At 40.8% G+C, this 15545-nt stretch overlaps 1 protein-coding gene across 3 annotated transcripts in view; it reads right to left on the reverse strand.

The window, feature by feature from the left end:
• Positions 1 to 15545, reverse strand: part of Kctd1 (potassium channel tetramerization domain containing 1) — a 183890-nt gene that overhangs the window by 10680 nt on the left and 157665 nt on the right. For all 3 annotated transcript variants that reach the window (XM_047526459.1, XM_047526460.1, XM_047526458.1), the window contains exon 3: positions 9193 to 9337. In XM_047526459.1, the coding sequence (XP_047382415.1) occupies positions 9193 to 9337 (145 nt within the window). The remainder of the gene's footprint in view (positions 1 to 9192; positions 9338 to 15545) is intronic.

Here is a 15545-nt window from a genome sequence, read left to right on the forward strand (position 1 = left end):
TGAGGCACGGTGGGCACAAAGAGGGTCTTCTTACGGGGAAAAGGTCCAATAACCGTCAGGAACTCTGGAGGTCCTGCTCACAAAGCAGCATCTAAAGTACAGCCATGATAAGACAAGACAGGCTTCTGCAGGGCTTGCTTTCTTCCAGAGATCTCTCCGACGGTTAGGGTGGCCCGATTGTTGTGTCGGTATTAGGGGTTTGAGTTCTCCAGAGTTCTTCACTGCCCTGGCTCTGCAGTGCTGCCCTGGGATGACATGTTTCTTTCTTCAAAGCCTCGGTGGAACTGGCCCACTTGCTCGTGTTCACCTGTTCCCATTGCTCCTTCTTGCCAGGCGGCTCCCCCCACCCCCCCATCCAGTGGCACCAACTCCCAGATCCTGTGACTACTCTCGTTTTTCTGGGCCAAGGGTACCCAGCCTCCGATTTGTCCCAATGGCTACTAAAGGAAAGGGAAGCAGCAAAGTGTCCTTTCTATGCCCTGTCACTGTCTCCTCCCCCACCCGCTGAATCTCACAGGGACTAGAGTATGCAGGTCCTTCTGCATTTTGAGGCAACGCTCTGGTTTGGCAAGTCACGTGGACCCTACACAACTGGAACTCGGCTTGATGCCTCTGCAGAGGTGAGGCAGGGGCCGGGGCTGGCTGCTCTGCCCTCCTCTTGGGTGCTGCAGCCAGTTCTGTCTCGAGGGAATGCAATCGGGAGGAGAGACGTGGGTGTGGGCAGGAGGACCAGGCAGGAAAATCCTAGATGGCAGCAGCTGACACCAGGGGCTGGGGTAGATGTCCCGAGTGGGTACTCCATCAGGTACTGGAAAAGAAGTTTTGGGGGAGTTCACCACTCTTCCTTCTCTGCGAAAGTTCTAACCAAAAGAAGTGAGGACCAGGAAGCCATGTATATGTTGCCAGTGGCGATTGGCTAAAGGGTAGACTGGAGCCAAACTGAGCCAATCAGACCGTCTCGTTCTAGAACCAAGGAAGGGGAAAGAGACCCTGGACGACGCTGGGGCAGATCCGTGTTAATGATAGTACTCATGGAAAATCTCACAAATGAGGTCCTCAGAATGTCCTGGTGTTTCCACCCCTGAAAGAAGACTTCCACTAATTCTATGAGGGAAACTAGTAAATACCTCCCATAAATATTTCCATGAGTCTGTTTGTTCTCAACTTGTGTGCCTTTGATGCTTGAGAGCATTTTGCAATGTCTGGAGACCATCTTGGTTGTTGAAACTGGTGTGGGGGGTGCTACTGACACTTGGTGGGGAACGACCAGGAGTAAATGCTCAAAATTCTACATTGCACAGGACAGACCCATCCCAAAGAATTATTTGGTCACAAGTGTTAACAATGATGAGGTTAAAAACTCTGAGCCTGACAGAGATCATTTTTTGCTGTAGCTTAAGGAACATGTAACTCACCCTGATTGAATGGTCAATCCTAGCTTTGTCAATGGCTGGTTTGGGCAGGTTTGCTCATGTGACATGACATGAGGTATACAACATCCATGGAGATGTGTTCCCACTGGAATGTTTAACTTAAACCTATCAAACCTTTACTTGCCAGTTTACAGGAAACCAGGGGATAGATTAGTGAAATAAACTCTGCATGATGGACAACCGAACAAATCTAGATAGTGGGACATTTTGTAGGAAACTGACCCAGTCTCTCTGTATCATATAAACAGGAGTCATGCTAGAATGATAAGAGGATTATGGGCCATAACTTGATTCAATATGTGGTCATACTGTCTTGGAAAAATAACCTCTAAGAGACATTTTGGGTTCAATCAGGGAAATTTGAAAGTGATTACAGTATTAAAGGAGATAAAATTTTAGTAAAATGGAAAAGTAGAGGATTATTGTAAAACAAACAAACAAAAAAAAAACCACCATGGAAAAAGATTCAGGAGACTGCGCTTTTAAGGTTTTAACATTGGCAATCTGAAAGGTGGGAATGTATTGTTTAGACTTTTTGTTTTACTTATCTATATTTTCATTCTACAATGTACACACACTTCTGTAATATTAAAAGGTTATTAGGCTTTTGAACACAGCCAGGGACTGCCCAGCAGCATATTTGTCTGCATCTAGAAGTGGTGGGCATTCACAGAGAGAGATCACAAAAGATGTTAGCATTCTGGGGGTGTGGCACTCTCCAAAGATGATGTTAAAAATAAAAAGCTAGAGGACAGAATTTTATGGTTCTCCATATAAAACAGGACCCAAAACTCTAGACTCCTGATGAATTGGAAATTGCTATCGTGTGTGTGCGTGTGTGCGTGTGTGAATGTGCACATTATGAATCCATGTGTGTATGGTGAGAATAAAATTAAAATGAACAAAACGGTGTACTTGGGGGCAGGAGAAATGAAGGGAAAAGGATTGTTATATCCATAGCAAAATACTGCAGAGGAGTTCTGTAATCACTGATCCAGAAAAGAGTCCAATAATTTTCAATGAAAACCAGGGTACCATTTAAGTGGTGTTTTGAAATATGAGATTGTCTGGATTGTTAAACAGGTATCTAGCTCAGCAGCACATTAGTGGAGTGCGATTTTAAGGGGTGCCGAATGCTATCATTTCACACCCTTCCCTAAGCATTCAGTGGCTGGAGAGAGAAGCCGGTAATCAATGCTCTACCTGGCAAAGCCAGGAAGAGATTCTCTGCACATGCAAAAAGCCATGTCCCTTATCCAGGGTCAGAGAAAAGCTTGGGTGAGGAGGGAAGCCCCAGGGGGACTGTTCAGTAGGTGCAGACGGAGAGCTCACAGGGGCACTTGGCATCTGTGATGTGTGTAAACTGAGAGACTGCTGGTGTGCAATTCTAACGTGGGCCACATGAGCCCAGTGCCACCTCAGCGTCCACCCACCTCCTGTTGCTTCTCCCTCCCAGGTTCCAGAACACCCTGAGCTAATTCATGGCCTGTCACCCAGAGGTTCTGTGGGAAACCTTTCAAGGCTTGGGGATACATGAGTTTCTTTTGACATGCGTTCGTTATTTCCCCCCCAAGATGGGCTACAGCCCAATTCTAAGCCTATTAAAGGGCGTGGTCTGTACTGAGAACTGATGAGCAGCAGGTCTCTGAGGGCTCCGGAATCCTCAGGGAGCACTCGAGAGGTGTAGAGAAGCAACAGTCCCAGGCCTAGGCAGGTGAGTGACTGGGTGAGTCCTCAAGGGATGGTCCTTTACAGTTGGTTGTTGCTGAGCTTCATGTGGGTAACCTTTCCTTCTCAGTGTCTAATCTGAATGTTCTTGGAGGAAAAGTCATGCCTGCTATGTAGGTTTATGTGCTAAGGGTTAAACCAAAGCATGTGTTTAAAATACTTAGTTCATTTTTTGGAACATGCTGCAACTAAAAAGGAATGGCCGTTAACATTTTCTAATGGTAATTCCCAACATGTTGTTTTGTGATTCCCTGGAGTCTGTGCCCCTTTTAATAACAGTAATTATAAATTAACATATCACCCTGATAAGTTGGTTAGGATGGTGATATTATATACACATGCTTCATATTTTTGGTTTAGTTCTATGTAATTTTAATAGCTATGCAGTATCTATTTATATCCAACTTCTGGTCTCTTGTGATTTTTGACAATTTTATGCTGTTTAAGTTAATTAATATTAAGAAATTATTGTGGATATAGAGACTATCATGCTAAGTGAAATAAATTAATCCCCAAAGGCCAAAGTTCTAGAGTTGTCTCTAGTATGTGGAAGCTAACCCACAATAAGGGGCAGCAGGTGGAGAAGAAGAATAGAAGTTCAGCCAATTAGAGAAAGGGGAATGAAGGGAAGGGAGGGGGCATGGGAAAAGGAAAGAGAGTGGAATGAATCTGACATAATTTTCCTCGGTGCATACATGAATACACTACAGTGAATCTCACCTCTGTGTATATCCACAAGTCTGTATCCTAGTTAGAATAAGCTATATTCTGTGCTAGTGTAATTATATCAAAATGGATTGTTCTGTCATGTACAACTAAAAGAACCAATAAAAAAGAGAGAGAGAGAGAAAAAGAAATCATGGACCCAACACACAATGTCCTCAAGAAACACATAAAAATGTCCCTGCTGTAAGAACCTCACAATGCAGTAAGAAGTTGACGTGTGCACACCACACATCCGTAGTCAGATAGGAGAACATAAATGGCTGGGTTTCAGATGAGTTGCTATGAATCAGAGTCCGGTGTGAACATAAGACTCACTCATTCATCTATCTATCCAGCCCTGTACTTAGCTGTGCCACAGGTACCGACATGCTTACTGGCAGGTGCTGACTGAGCATGACGGACAGGGCTGGCTGGCTTTCCAAACAACTATTCACACTCGCTACCTCTTACCCATTTTTCTCATTACTGAGACTGATAAAGAGGGGGAAACTATCACTTTCTCAGCCTTCTTGGAAGCTCGAATGGGTGGCTCAGTTCTGGCCAATGAACTACCAAGGGAAGTCTTCTGGGGACCTTCTGATGAAGATAGAGTCTCGGGACTAAAGGACATTTCGCCTTTTTCCTGTCTTGAATAAAGATGTGATGCCTGAAGCTATGGCACTCACCTTATGATTCTGAGGTGGCAGTCATGAGACCAGAACATCAGCACTGAGGATAGCAAAACAAAAGGACAGAAGAGTCCTAATCCTTGATACATCACTGAACAGATACCTCTGCCAACAACCATGCACCTCTGACTTCTTATATGAGGAAAACAAATTTCCATTCCTTTAAGCCACTGTTAATTGGCTGTTCTGACCCTGGCAGCTGAAAGCTCTCCAAACCTACAACTGGGTGTACAGTGCTAATTAATAGAGACAGAAAATTACAAATGTACTGCGTGTGACCATGGAGAGTCAGGGCACAGGAAACCTAAGGTATAGCAGTCCCAGGAAGACTCCCTGGGGGTTATAAGGAATAGGATGAGCCCTGAATTCAAGCGAAAGTCAGAGAAAATGCAATGGGCAAACTAGACAAGCAGGTAGGAGGCTTGTTCCTTAGGGTTCAAGAAGATGGGGAGCTCAGACAAGTCCTGTAGGGCATACGTGCGGGCAGAGCTGGGTGGAGTGGGCAGGGGCAGGTCTGTCTGGCCTTGTGGGTTCTTGCAAGGATAGAATGCTTTGCTCCAGGAACAAAGGGGAGATCCTGCAGAATTTCTGCCAGGGGAAAGTTATGATACAATGTCTTTTCATAAGAGCTCACCTGGCCAGGAATGGGGTGGAGATGGGGGATGCAGAGAGGACGGTGGGTGTGGCATCGAAGGGCAACCAGAGGGGACCCTGTGCGGATGGGATTGTCCTGTGCCTCAACATCCTCTTGTGATGGTGTATTGTCATTTTGTAACATGTTCCTACTGGGAGAAGGGGACTGGGCAAACATGGGATCCCTCTGTATTTTTATAAGTGTGTATGAATTTATAATCATGTCAAAATAAAAAAATATCTAACTAAAATAAGTGTCTCCTGGTGTAAAGAGTTGATGAGAGAGGGGTAAAGGTGAGAGAGGGAAGACCATCATGAAGACACTTCAGTAGTCTGGAGAGTTGCTGAGCCTGGGGCGAGGGAGGTGGGATGAGAGGGTAGATAGATTTCAGAAGTATCCAGGAGGTAAGAGGGACAGATGAACTGATGGAGTGTACATAGGAGGCCATGAAAAGAGGGAAGATGCTGGCAGATTCTGGTATCTTACTGAGATAGGATATAAGGGAAGCGGGGTGGGCTCATGGTGGCAGTGGGCAATGGGAGACGGCCAGGGTGAACTCACATTTGGGCAGCTTATATTTAAGGAGTTAATGAACTACCCAGCTAGGGATGCTAAGTGAGCATTTGGAAATGCAATCACCTAAAAGTGAGGTGATTTTAGTATTGTACCAACTAAACTTATTTGTGATGAGTCCAGGATATACAGGACTTTGATAGCAAAAAACATGGAACCCTATGGCTGCTGCTTTTCCTTCCACATGTCTTCAGTCACAGTAATGTGACTACTTCTTTGGCAAATTCATTTTTAAAATGTATCATACTCTTGTTACTTATGTAATAATATGTGGATGCCTGCTCCTCATAAGTAAAATAACAAAATTCAAACAAAAGTATATAGAACTAAAAGTGAAATTTCCTCCTTCACTCCTTCCCTCTAGGAAACTGAGAATAAGAACAAAAATGTCCCTCTACTTCTCCATGTCATACTTTAGCCCTTTTCTATGCACTTACTTGTCTGTCCACAAGGGAAAGAAGCCCAGATCCAAGTGGCAAGTGCCTGACATTGGTGGCACCAGGTCTGATCAGTGTCAGGGACACTGCTGAAATTCGTGCCCCATTTCCTCTCTTCACATGGGACCAGTGCCTGTTTTCTAGGGTGAGCATGACTTTCTCCCTAGCTCTTCGTTCCACTTGGAGCTAGTGTAGGAATCAAGCTTACTTTCTTCAAGCCCAGTGGCCTCAGAACTGCTGTCTAAACCCAATTATCTTCCTCTGTGGTGGTGTCTGAGCTTGGGTGTCCCTAGCACAAGGGCCAGAGTAGGAGATATCACTTGCCTAATCCAGTTACTACCTATGGGACCTAGATAAAAATTTATTAATAAAACAGCATGCATGAAAATACAGGAAAAAGATTAAAAAGTTGGCATGTAAAGAAAAAACTGTACACGTTGCAAATTCCCGTTGACAAACTTTGTAGGAGGGTACCATATTGGAAATAGCTTCTCAATACACTTCCCTTCCTGATTTGAAAGTGATCATCACTGATGAAGTAGCTGACTTTCATTTAGGAGCCACGTTGCATAAACCAAGTCCCCACATCTTTAGATCCTGGAATCACATTCAGCATGGTGAGATGCACACCCTTGAGAGGGTCCTGGGAACTGCTACTGGCTGCGAGCAGCAGGCTTGGGAGTCTTCCTCAGGTTCATTCCAGGATAGCAGGAGACCTGCATAGGCTGGCTACAGTTATTCCTCTCTCCCTTGTTTTCTTGTCAAATGTACACAGTTGTTTTCATGTAAAATAAATGTGCACGTAATGCAACTCCTTTGTGCTGTCTTTTCCATTTCACTAAAAATCCTTGGCACATAGTCCATTGTTCAAAATTCAGGAGAAGATGGATGAGAGGCTCCTGAACCATTTGCTAATTTGGGATCTACTCTTCTAGCCCTTTCTACATGTAGATGTACATATATATATAATTTTTTTCTTTTTTTTCATAAACGTGAACATAATATCATTCTGTGACTTACAATTTTCTTTGAATAATAAAATTTTGGTGATTTCCCTCCTATACATCAGCAGATATACATGAACCACCTTCTCTGTGACTATTCCGTAGTATGGGTATTCTGTACTATTTGTAACCATCTGACTCTGTTGAACTTGGCTGTGTCCAGTTTTTGCTATTTTGCACATGACTGCAAGAAATGTTCTATGTATGCCTATGTTTACATATTTATGTGAATATTTGTATAAATGATAGGTATGAAATTACCAGATCAAAGAGTGTCTATGTTTAAATATGAATAGTTACTGCTGAATCTTTCTCCAAAAATGTCTAATAACTTTCATTCTCAGTCACACTTTGTTTCCTAACACTGCATATTATCAATCTTCTAAATTTTTGACAGTCTAATGGATAAAAAGGAGTATATCATTTTATTTTTGTTTCTTTGATACTAAAGAGATTGATTATCTTTGCAAATATTTCTTGGCAACTGACATATTTTTTCCTTTGGGAAAATTTTGTTTAGAGTTAAAAAGTTTCCCACTGGGTTTGTATGTTTCTTATATCTTTTTAGGAATTTTTTTGATGGATACTATTTTTTGTTACAAATATTTCTTCTACAGTAATGCCTTCTGGGTAGTAAGTCTTATTTAGATAAGCCCTTTCTGCCTCAAAATTATACTTTTAGAAATTCCTTTGTATTTTTTTCTAATAACTTTGGAGTTTTAGTTTTTATATTTATTTCTGGATTTTCATGGACTTATGATGATAGGGGCTCTAGCTTTATGATTTTCCCAAATGTCTCAGTGCCAGTAAGTGACCATTCCTTCCTTTTCTCACTGGTTTGGAATACCACCTTTATAATTTATCAAATGGCTATGTACACACACACATCTACTTCTACTTCTGGATCTTCTTCTTGTATATTTCAGCTCTGTCCAAATAACACTTTTAAATTATTGCCTGACAGTGTGTTGGGATGTTGGTAGGACACATCTACCATCCCCTACCATTACTCAATAGCACAACCCATAATAATTTTTTTGCTATTCTGAAGCTTGTTTTCCTTCTATATAAGCTTTATAAATGAGTCAAATTTCATTTAAAAAATCTATTACTTAAATGGGTTTGCATTGAATGTATAATGATTTAAGGACAACTGACAACTCAACAATATTGAGGCTTCGCACCCAGGAACACAGAACGTTTCTTCATCAGGCAACTCATGTTTACATGTCAAAATTCACTGTTTTCGAAATAAGACTTTGCATATTTATTGTTAGGTTTGTGCCTACGTATTACAATTTTTGTTGTGGTATGAAATTTTCCTTTATACTGTGAGATTGATGCTTGCTATTCTAAAGCAAGATATTGATTGTAGTATATTGATCCTGAATTTAGATGCTTAATGAGTTCTTTATTAGTTCTAACAGTATTTAGTTGGTTCTCTAGAGTCTCCTATTTAGAGAAACATTATCAGCAGCAAAAATCACAGTTTCATATATTTCCTTCTAATACTGGTGCTTCCTATTAGTTCTCCTGGTCCAGTTTTGTTGCCTAGAGTTACCAACACAAAGTGAGACTGTCTGGGGTGACCACTTTGAACACTTGTTACTGACTTTAAAGGGAACAGTTCTGAAATTTTACTGTTAATCTTTCCTTTTGATTTACAATAGACAAAGCTGTCTTCTTGGAGGTAAAAATTTCCCGTTATGTCTAGCTTGCCAAGACTTATTAGAAATGAACTTTTCATCTTTTCAATTTATTTAAATGAATCATAACTAAAATCTTTTTTTTTGTTAAAGCAATCCTCTTTTTGTCATGTAAACTTTAATTATAATATGCTTTATTTCATGAAGACAGTAAAACCATGTCAAAAAGACCTGTGATGTCATTAGAGTTGGTATATGTTAAAAATATAGAATTAGAAATATTTTTTGGAGCACATCAAAACAAATCACATATATATTGTTAATTTCACATGGATTCCCTCACCTTGAAATCATCAGGAATGAGGAGTTTTGATGTTCGTAGAAAATTCAAGATATATCTGAACATTTGTCCATCTCTGTCAATGAAATAGTGCTGTTTGAGACTGTCCAAAACAATGGGCTCTGTACCATCAAAAAGTCTTCCGATTCTGTGATAGAAAAGAGGGAACAGTGAAGACAATTAGATCAACTGGCCACTAAGACTAAGACTTTGACAGTTTTGTGTCACTGTCAAAGGTAGTACTTTCGCAGATGGAAGTTGGGGAAAATCATCCATTAAATAGTTATGGCTCACTCAGAAGTGCTGGTCCCTGCTTGATAAATATCTCAGGATGAGATAATTCAAAATAGTTTCAGGTTTTCTCAAGTACAGTCTTTTGTTCAGTGTCATCTGCAAAGAAAATGTTCCTGACGTCGTGATTATGGCTAAGTGCTGTCAATGTAATGGAAGCACCTGTCTTTTCCCTGATGTTACTTAAAACAACCTTCTCTGCTACTTAAAAAAAATGTAATAGCTCCAAAAGTGTCTTTAAAACTGATTCTACTAAAAAAGCAATTCTCTTTTTAAGAAACCTGTTTTCTGAGTTTTCCACATCCATAATTCCAAGCTTCTTATAATGCCTATATGCTAACATCTATTATTAAAAAAAGAATAATTTAAAATATCACTCGTCTAGGAGAATATGTTCTCCTTTAATGATATACAGTCCAGTTTCTTAGGTCTTAGAAAACAGCAACCTTAACAGCCAGGCATCATCATAAAAAATAAATATTTGATCATCCCAAACTGTGACCTAGTTTTGGAAAAAGCAACTGCACATAATTTTTTAAAAACAGGGATCTGTAATATGTTTTTCCCATTTGTATAGTGTGCTGCAGTTAGAGCATTTTGTATTCAGGGTCATTTGTCCTGTTAAGGTGGGTTGAACCCACACATTTAAGTACATATTAAGTTAACAGAAAGTGGTCATATCTGTTCTATTAACAAGCAGAGGACTAGCTAATGATGCACAAATATTTTATATCTGAAATAGAATTTACACACTAGAAATAAATTTCTTTACCAAAAGATTTATTTTACTTTTCCTTATACTGTAGACCGGCAAATGCTCCACTTTTTAATTTTAAAAAAAATTGCTGATCTCATAAGTCTATCTCTGATTTGGAATATCATTGTATTCATTTGAATATTTTTTGTTTTTGTTTTTTGTGGTGGTGGGGATGGAACCCAGGGTCTTCACATGCTGGTTAAGTGTTCTACCATAGAGCTACAAATTTTGCTCTTAAAGTTGTTTCCTTTTTCTGTTTTTGTACAGGGGCTTGAACACGGGGTTTATTTAACCACTGAGCCACATCCCCAGCATTTTGAGATAGGGTCTTAGGGTCTTGCTAAGTTGCTGAGGCTGGCTTTGAACCTGTGATCCTCCTACCTCAGCCTCATGAGCTGCTAGGATTATAGGTATATGCCACAATGCCCGATTTGAAGTTTTTTTTTTCTTAAATAATTTTCTAATCTTATGTTGAAATGGGACAGTGGCAATGTAAATCAATTTTACCCCTCTTAAAATATGACAAGCAAACAAGTAGGAAAGTTGCTTCCCCTGCCTCCCTAAAATAAAGTTGTGTGCATTTTCGTTTCAATAAAAATTTTTTAAAGATGATTTTTAAACTCATGCCTTATCTGAAGAGAGTATATGCAAAGAAGAAAGCAATGGTAGGGTTAGATTTCTAAAACTCAAACAATTTTTCTGAGCTAGTGTTTTTGTCCAACTTTCCATGAACTGAAGGTGATGATCTGGGGTGTGGATTGCAATCACCCTGGGATTCCTTCACTGCATGCTCACTGACACATTAGTCAAACAGATGGTAGGCCCAAAACTAAAAGATGATTAGTCACTTACTTGTAATGTTTCCAGGATAGTCTGATGCAGGATGGGAAAGAATGAGACAGGTTTGCCTCTTATTAAAACATTTTACTATTAATAACATGATAAATTTTCGGTTGACAGGGGAAGAACATGGAGCTATAGTAATGCTTTCTAGATGTCTTGCACTATCCTCAGCACTTTATTCAAGTAATAAATCCATTATCTCCATCTTAAAGATGAAGAAATAGGCTTGAAAAGATGAGTAACTTGACCAACTAGTTAACCAACTAGCATTGGGGGATTTATACAATGTCTGGATCCAGAAGAGCCTCCCCACGCTGATGGGAATGAAAAGAATTGTCACTACTGATGGAAAATTTTTTGGTCTAGAGTTTTTGTTTCTATCGTATTTGCTGAGCAAAAAGTTTACAATCAAATCTAAGCCCCTATACTGATTATTTTGGGGACCTGAAATAAATCAACATCAATGATCCTAAGTCATTTTAGTAAACAGATAAAGGAATGGAAATTATTTTATTCTTAGATAAATCCTATACCTTCTATCTTAAATGCTTCTTTTCACTTCTAGACTTTGATATACCCAGGCACAGAATGTGTGATTAATAAATTTTATATCAAGTGAATGAGAAAAGGAATCAGGAATAAGTGAGGACTGTGGAATGGGAATGAGGCCTTGTCAGTTACTAGCTTTAATCTGAATGAATCAACTTCTCTGTGTCTCCATTTCTTTTATAAAATTATCTCAGTTTATCTTATAAAATAAGAATGACTCAGGGTTGATGAGAAAGTCCAATGGGTCATGGTGAGCTCAAAGGCTCATGGAATAAAAGGTATTCTAAGTGAGCCAACAAAAATTTGTACAATGACAGTTCTTAGAAGACTGAAGGCACAAAGGAACAGGATTTTTTGGTCCCCACCCCCGCCTGAGGGTCCGGGGATTTGAACCGTGGTCCTTGCGCATGCTAGGTGAGCACTCTCCAAGAAGAGCTATCTCTTCAGCTTCAAAGGAACAGGGTTTAAGGAAGAAAAAGAACAACTGTGGCAGAAATACATTGTCACAGACCTTTCCAAAATAGAAAGAAGTGTCACTGAAATGGTTTTTAGGATGCAAAATTCAAAGCCAAAACAGCCTCTAGTGGATACAGGAAATTGGGCATGGATACAAAGGCATCTTCACTTCAGATTTAGGTGAAATAGAAAAAAGACGTAAAAGAAAGGGCAGGAGAGAAATCTAAGCAGAGACCCTGAGCAGAAAAGCTGGTCCCACCTGCGAACCTAAAGGTAGCTGTGACCTCTGGGCACGGTTGCGGTTGGGGAGAATGTAACCTCCAGGGGCACTCAATCAAGACTAAAAGAGACAAGAAGCAAAGGAAGAGTTGAATTCAACCAGCATTAAAGAAAACCCAGTCTGGACTACAAAGGACAATGAGAAAGAACCCAGGCAACGTCCGGATGCTCTCTTCCTCAGTGAAACTGAAAGTGGTGGCTACGTCACCTCCAACCCACTGCTGCCAGCTGGAGGTTGTGCACCCCGGAACCTTGGGCCAGGTGGAGCAGAAGTGCTCCAGTGGGAACAAGAAAAGGGAAGGGCCAGACGTGGCGGAAGTGCTCCTGTGGGAATAGCAATAGGGAAGGGCCGGGTGGGGCGGAAGTGCATCCGTGGGACCAGAGACAGGGAAGATGGAGTTCCAGGGTGGTGGAAAGTGGTTGAGGGCACTGCTTAGGGCAGTAAAGGCTGTGTGGGCCGAGGGCTGTGGAGGGAACTGTAAGGACTGGAGGGAAGGACCCTTGGGCCACAGATGCACATCCCTGACTGAGGTGAAAGTCCTCTTAGAGCAGAATGAGTTCCCAATTCGGAGCAACAAATGTTAGAAGCAATAAAAGTAATTGTTGTGCTGCTGATTTCTGCCAACTTTAAAGGGAGGAACATTTTGAGTTGTGAAAACAATACAGAAGGGGAGGGAAGGCAGTGCCAGTAATCATAAAATGGCGTCCCTTGGTGGTTTTTGACAGCGGGCTGGCTGTACTGTGGAAAAGTATTGTTTGGCAAAGCAAATAAAGGGAGAAATCAACACAGGCTGTATTTCTTGCGGACATATGAATGGAGTTACAAGTCAAACTGCAGTGATTTGTAAACTCTGGTGCCTGAAAACTATGTGGAACTGATTACAGTTTACTAACCTTGGAGAACATTCCTGTTTTCCAACTGACCAAGACCAAGCTGGCTCCAGATGATGTATGGCTAGGCTTTTCTTCTTGTTGTTTTTACACTCATTGACCCAAGTGGCAATGTGGAGAAAGATTTCCTTCCACAATTTTTTAAAAGGATAATCATTTTACCATTTTATTTTGGACAATTTCAAACTTATAACAAGGCAGAGAAAATGTTACAATGAACTCCAAAATGATCATCATCCAATTTCAGAAGCTATCAACTCTTGGCCCATCTTATTTAACATCCATCTATCTCTGTGCCCTATTCTCCTCCCCTGGTCTCTTTGAAGCAGATCTCTAACATCACATCATTTATCTGTAAATATTTTATTAATGAATAGGATTATAAAGGTTCATTAAAAATATACATTAATTGATGTTGAATTATATTCTTCTATGTTGTTTTTTCAGGAGCACATAAGTCAGGACCTAATCTTGGAGTAAATCAAGTTGCCCTTGGAGGGAAGTGAGTCTTATTTCCTGTTTCGGCTCCCTCTTTCCTTGGCATTTACAGAATGATCTTAGGGGAAAGAGAATGTAGGGCTAGTATCTCGTTACCTGGCTTAATGAGTCATTTGTTAAGAATTTTTTCTTGTGTATTCATTCACTTATAGGACCTGGTTTCTCTAATTTACTGTGACTCCATTCCTTAAGAATTTCTCTTTTCTTGTGTAATTATTCAGACCAATATTCACTGAGTCTGACAATGCTCAGATGTGAGGAGATGTGCCACAGTCTTTGCTTTTGTGGAATTTAACAGTCTGTGGGGCAGGGAGTGCAGGTCAAGTGCAGTGTGATCCAGAGAGTCAGTGTATGTATAGAGGGACTGTGAAGAGTGCCCAGGAGGTGCCTCTAACTCATCAAACTCAGTTATGGGTTAGTAGGGAAGAAAGAGAAAACTCTTTGGAGACCTGAAGGACAAGGAAGCTGGCCAAATATAGGGGTGGGAAGTAAGATTAGGTAAGACAGGAGGTAGGGGGGAGGTACAAAGGCCTGAAACTGAAAAAGCCTGCCACGTGAATCCTCTTCACTGGGGTGTAGATTCAGGCAGATTGAAAAAGGAGGCTGGAATAGCCCAAGCCAGATGGAAAAGAGCCCTATAAGCTAGGTCAAGGAGTCTGGATTTGGTCTTAGAGTGATGGGGACTGATATCAGGCCATGCCTTCAGGGATCTTAAGGGGAAAAAAAGGCATATTTAGAAGTGAGAAGATTGAGATGCCATATCTGAAATATTTCCTCACATATAGCTTCTGGCTTATCCAAATTCTCTCTCCTTTGCCTAACTTTTGACTATGTCATTTGCATAGTGCCTTGGTACCCAACCCTGACAGTACAATGGACTTACCTGGAGGGCTTTTTAAAAATACCATGCTGAGGGCCCACCCCCAGTTATTCTGACGTAGTTGGGTGGGAGCGAGGCTTAGGCATCCGTATTTTATACAACTTGCCAAGTAAGTCTCAATTAAGTTGAGAACCAGTATAAAGGAGGATGAGCCGAGTGAAGAAAGAGAAGCAAGTTAATGTCATCAGCTTGAAATGCTTTGTTAGTCATGTTCTCACTTTCCACGGTCACAGCACACTCTTAGAAGTCAACCACACTTCCAGAAATGAAAGATCCCTAGGATGACCTAGTTCAGCCTTCTGTTTAAAAATGTAGAAGCAGAGTCCCAAATATATAACCCTCAAGGATCCATGGCTGCCTAGACACAGATTTACTCTGAACCCCTCCATGTTGCCCCTGGCATGATTTGTGGAGAACTGTCACACTGAAACCCTTGGAGGACAACTGCCCTAATGCTAGTTACTACTTAGCGAATAGTATCATGTACCAAAGAGTGACCGGGCTGTCTTATGGGCTTTATATCATTTAATCTTTACAATGATCCTCTGAAGTGGCTTACTATTCTCATCTTGTAGACAAGGAAATAAGCCCAGATGGTTAAGTCACTTGGCCAAAGGGACATAGTTTTCAAATGATGAAGCCTGGGTGCCAACCCAGGTCTGAATCCAAAATTTGCTTTCTTGACCACTAAATATACTGCCTTTTCATTTGTATTAAAAACAAACGAACAAACAATAAACAAAAATATAAACAATTCCCCTTGGAAGATATTCCATTGTTATATTTTGATAGAGTTCAGTATCCCAATAGCTAACATTATTTGGTTATTATCAAATTTGTAGGTAAACCAATGCATTTGATAGCTGGGGTTCAAAAAGTTGAGGCTCTGGGACTTTGTTGAGATCTTCTCCT

This window comes from Sciurus carolinensis, chromosome 15, assembly GCF_902686445.1.
Source record: "Sciurus carolinensis chromosome 15, mSciCar1.2, whole genome shotgun sequence".
Classification (NCBI taxonomy): Eukaryota; Metazoa; Chordata; class Mammalia; order Rodentia; family Sciuridae; genus Sciurus; species Sciurus carolinensis.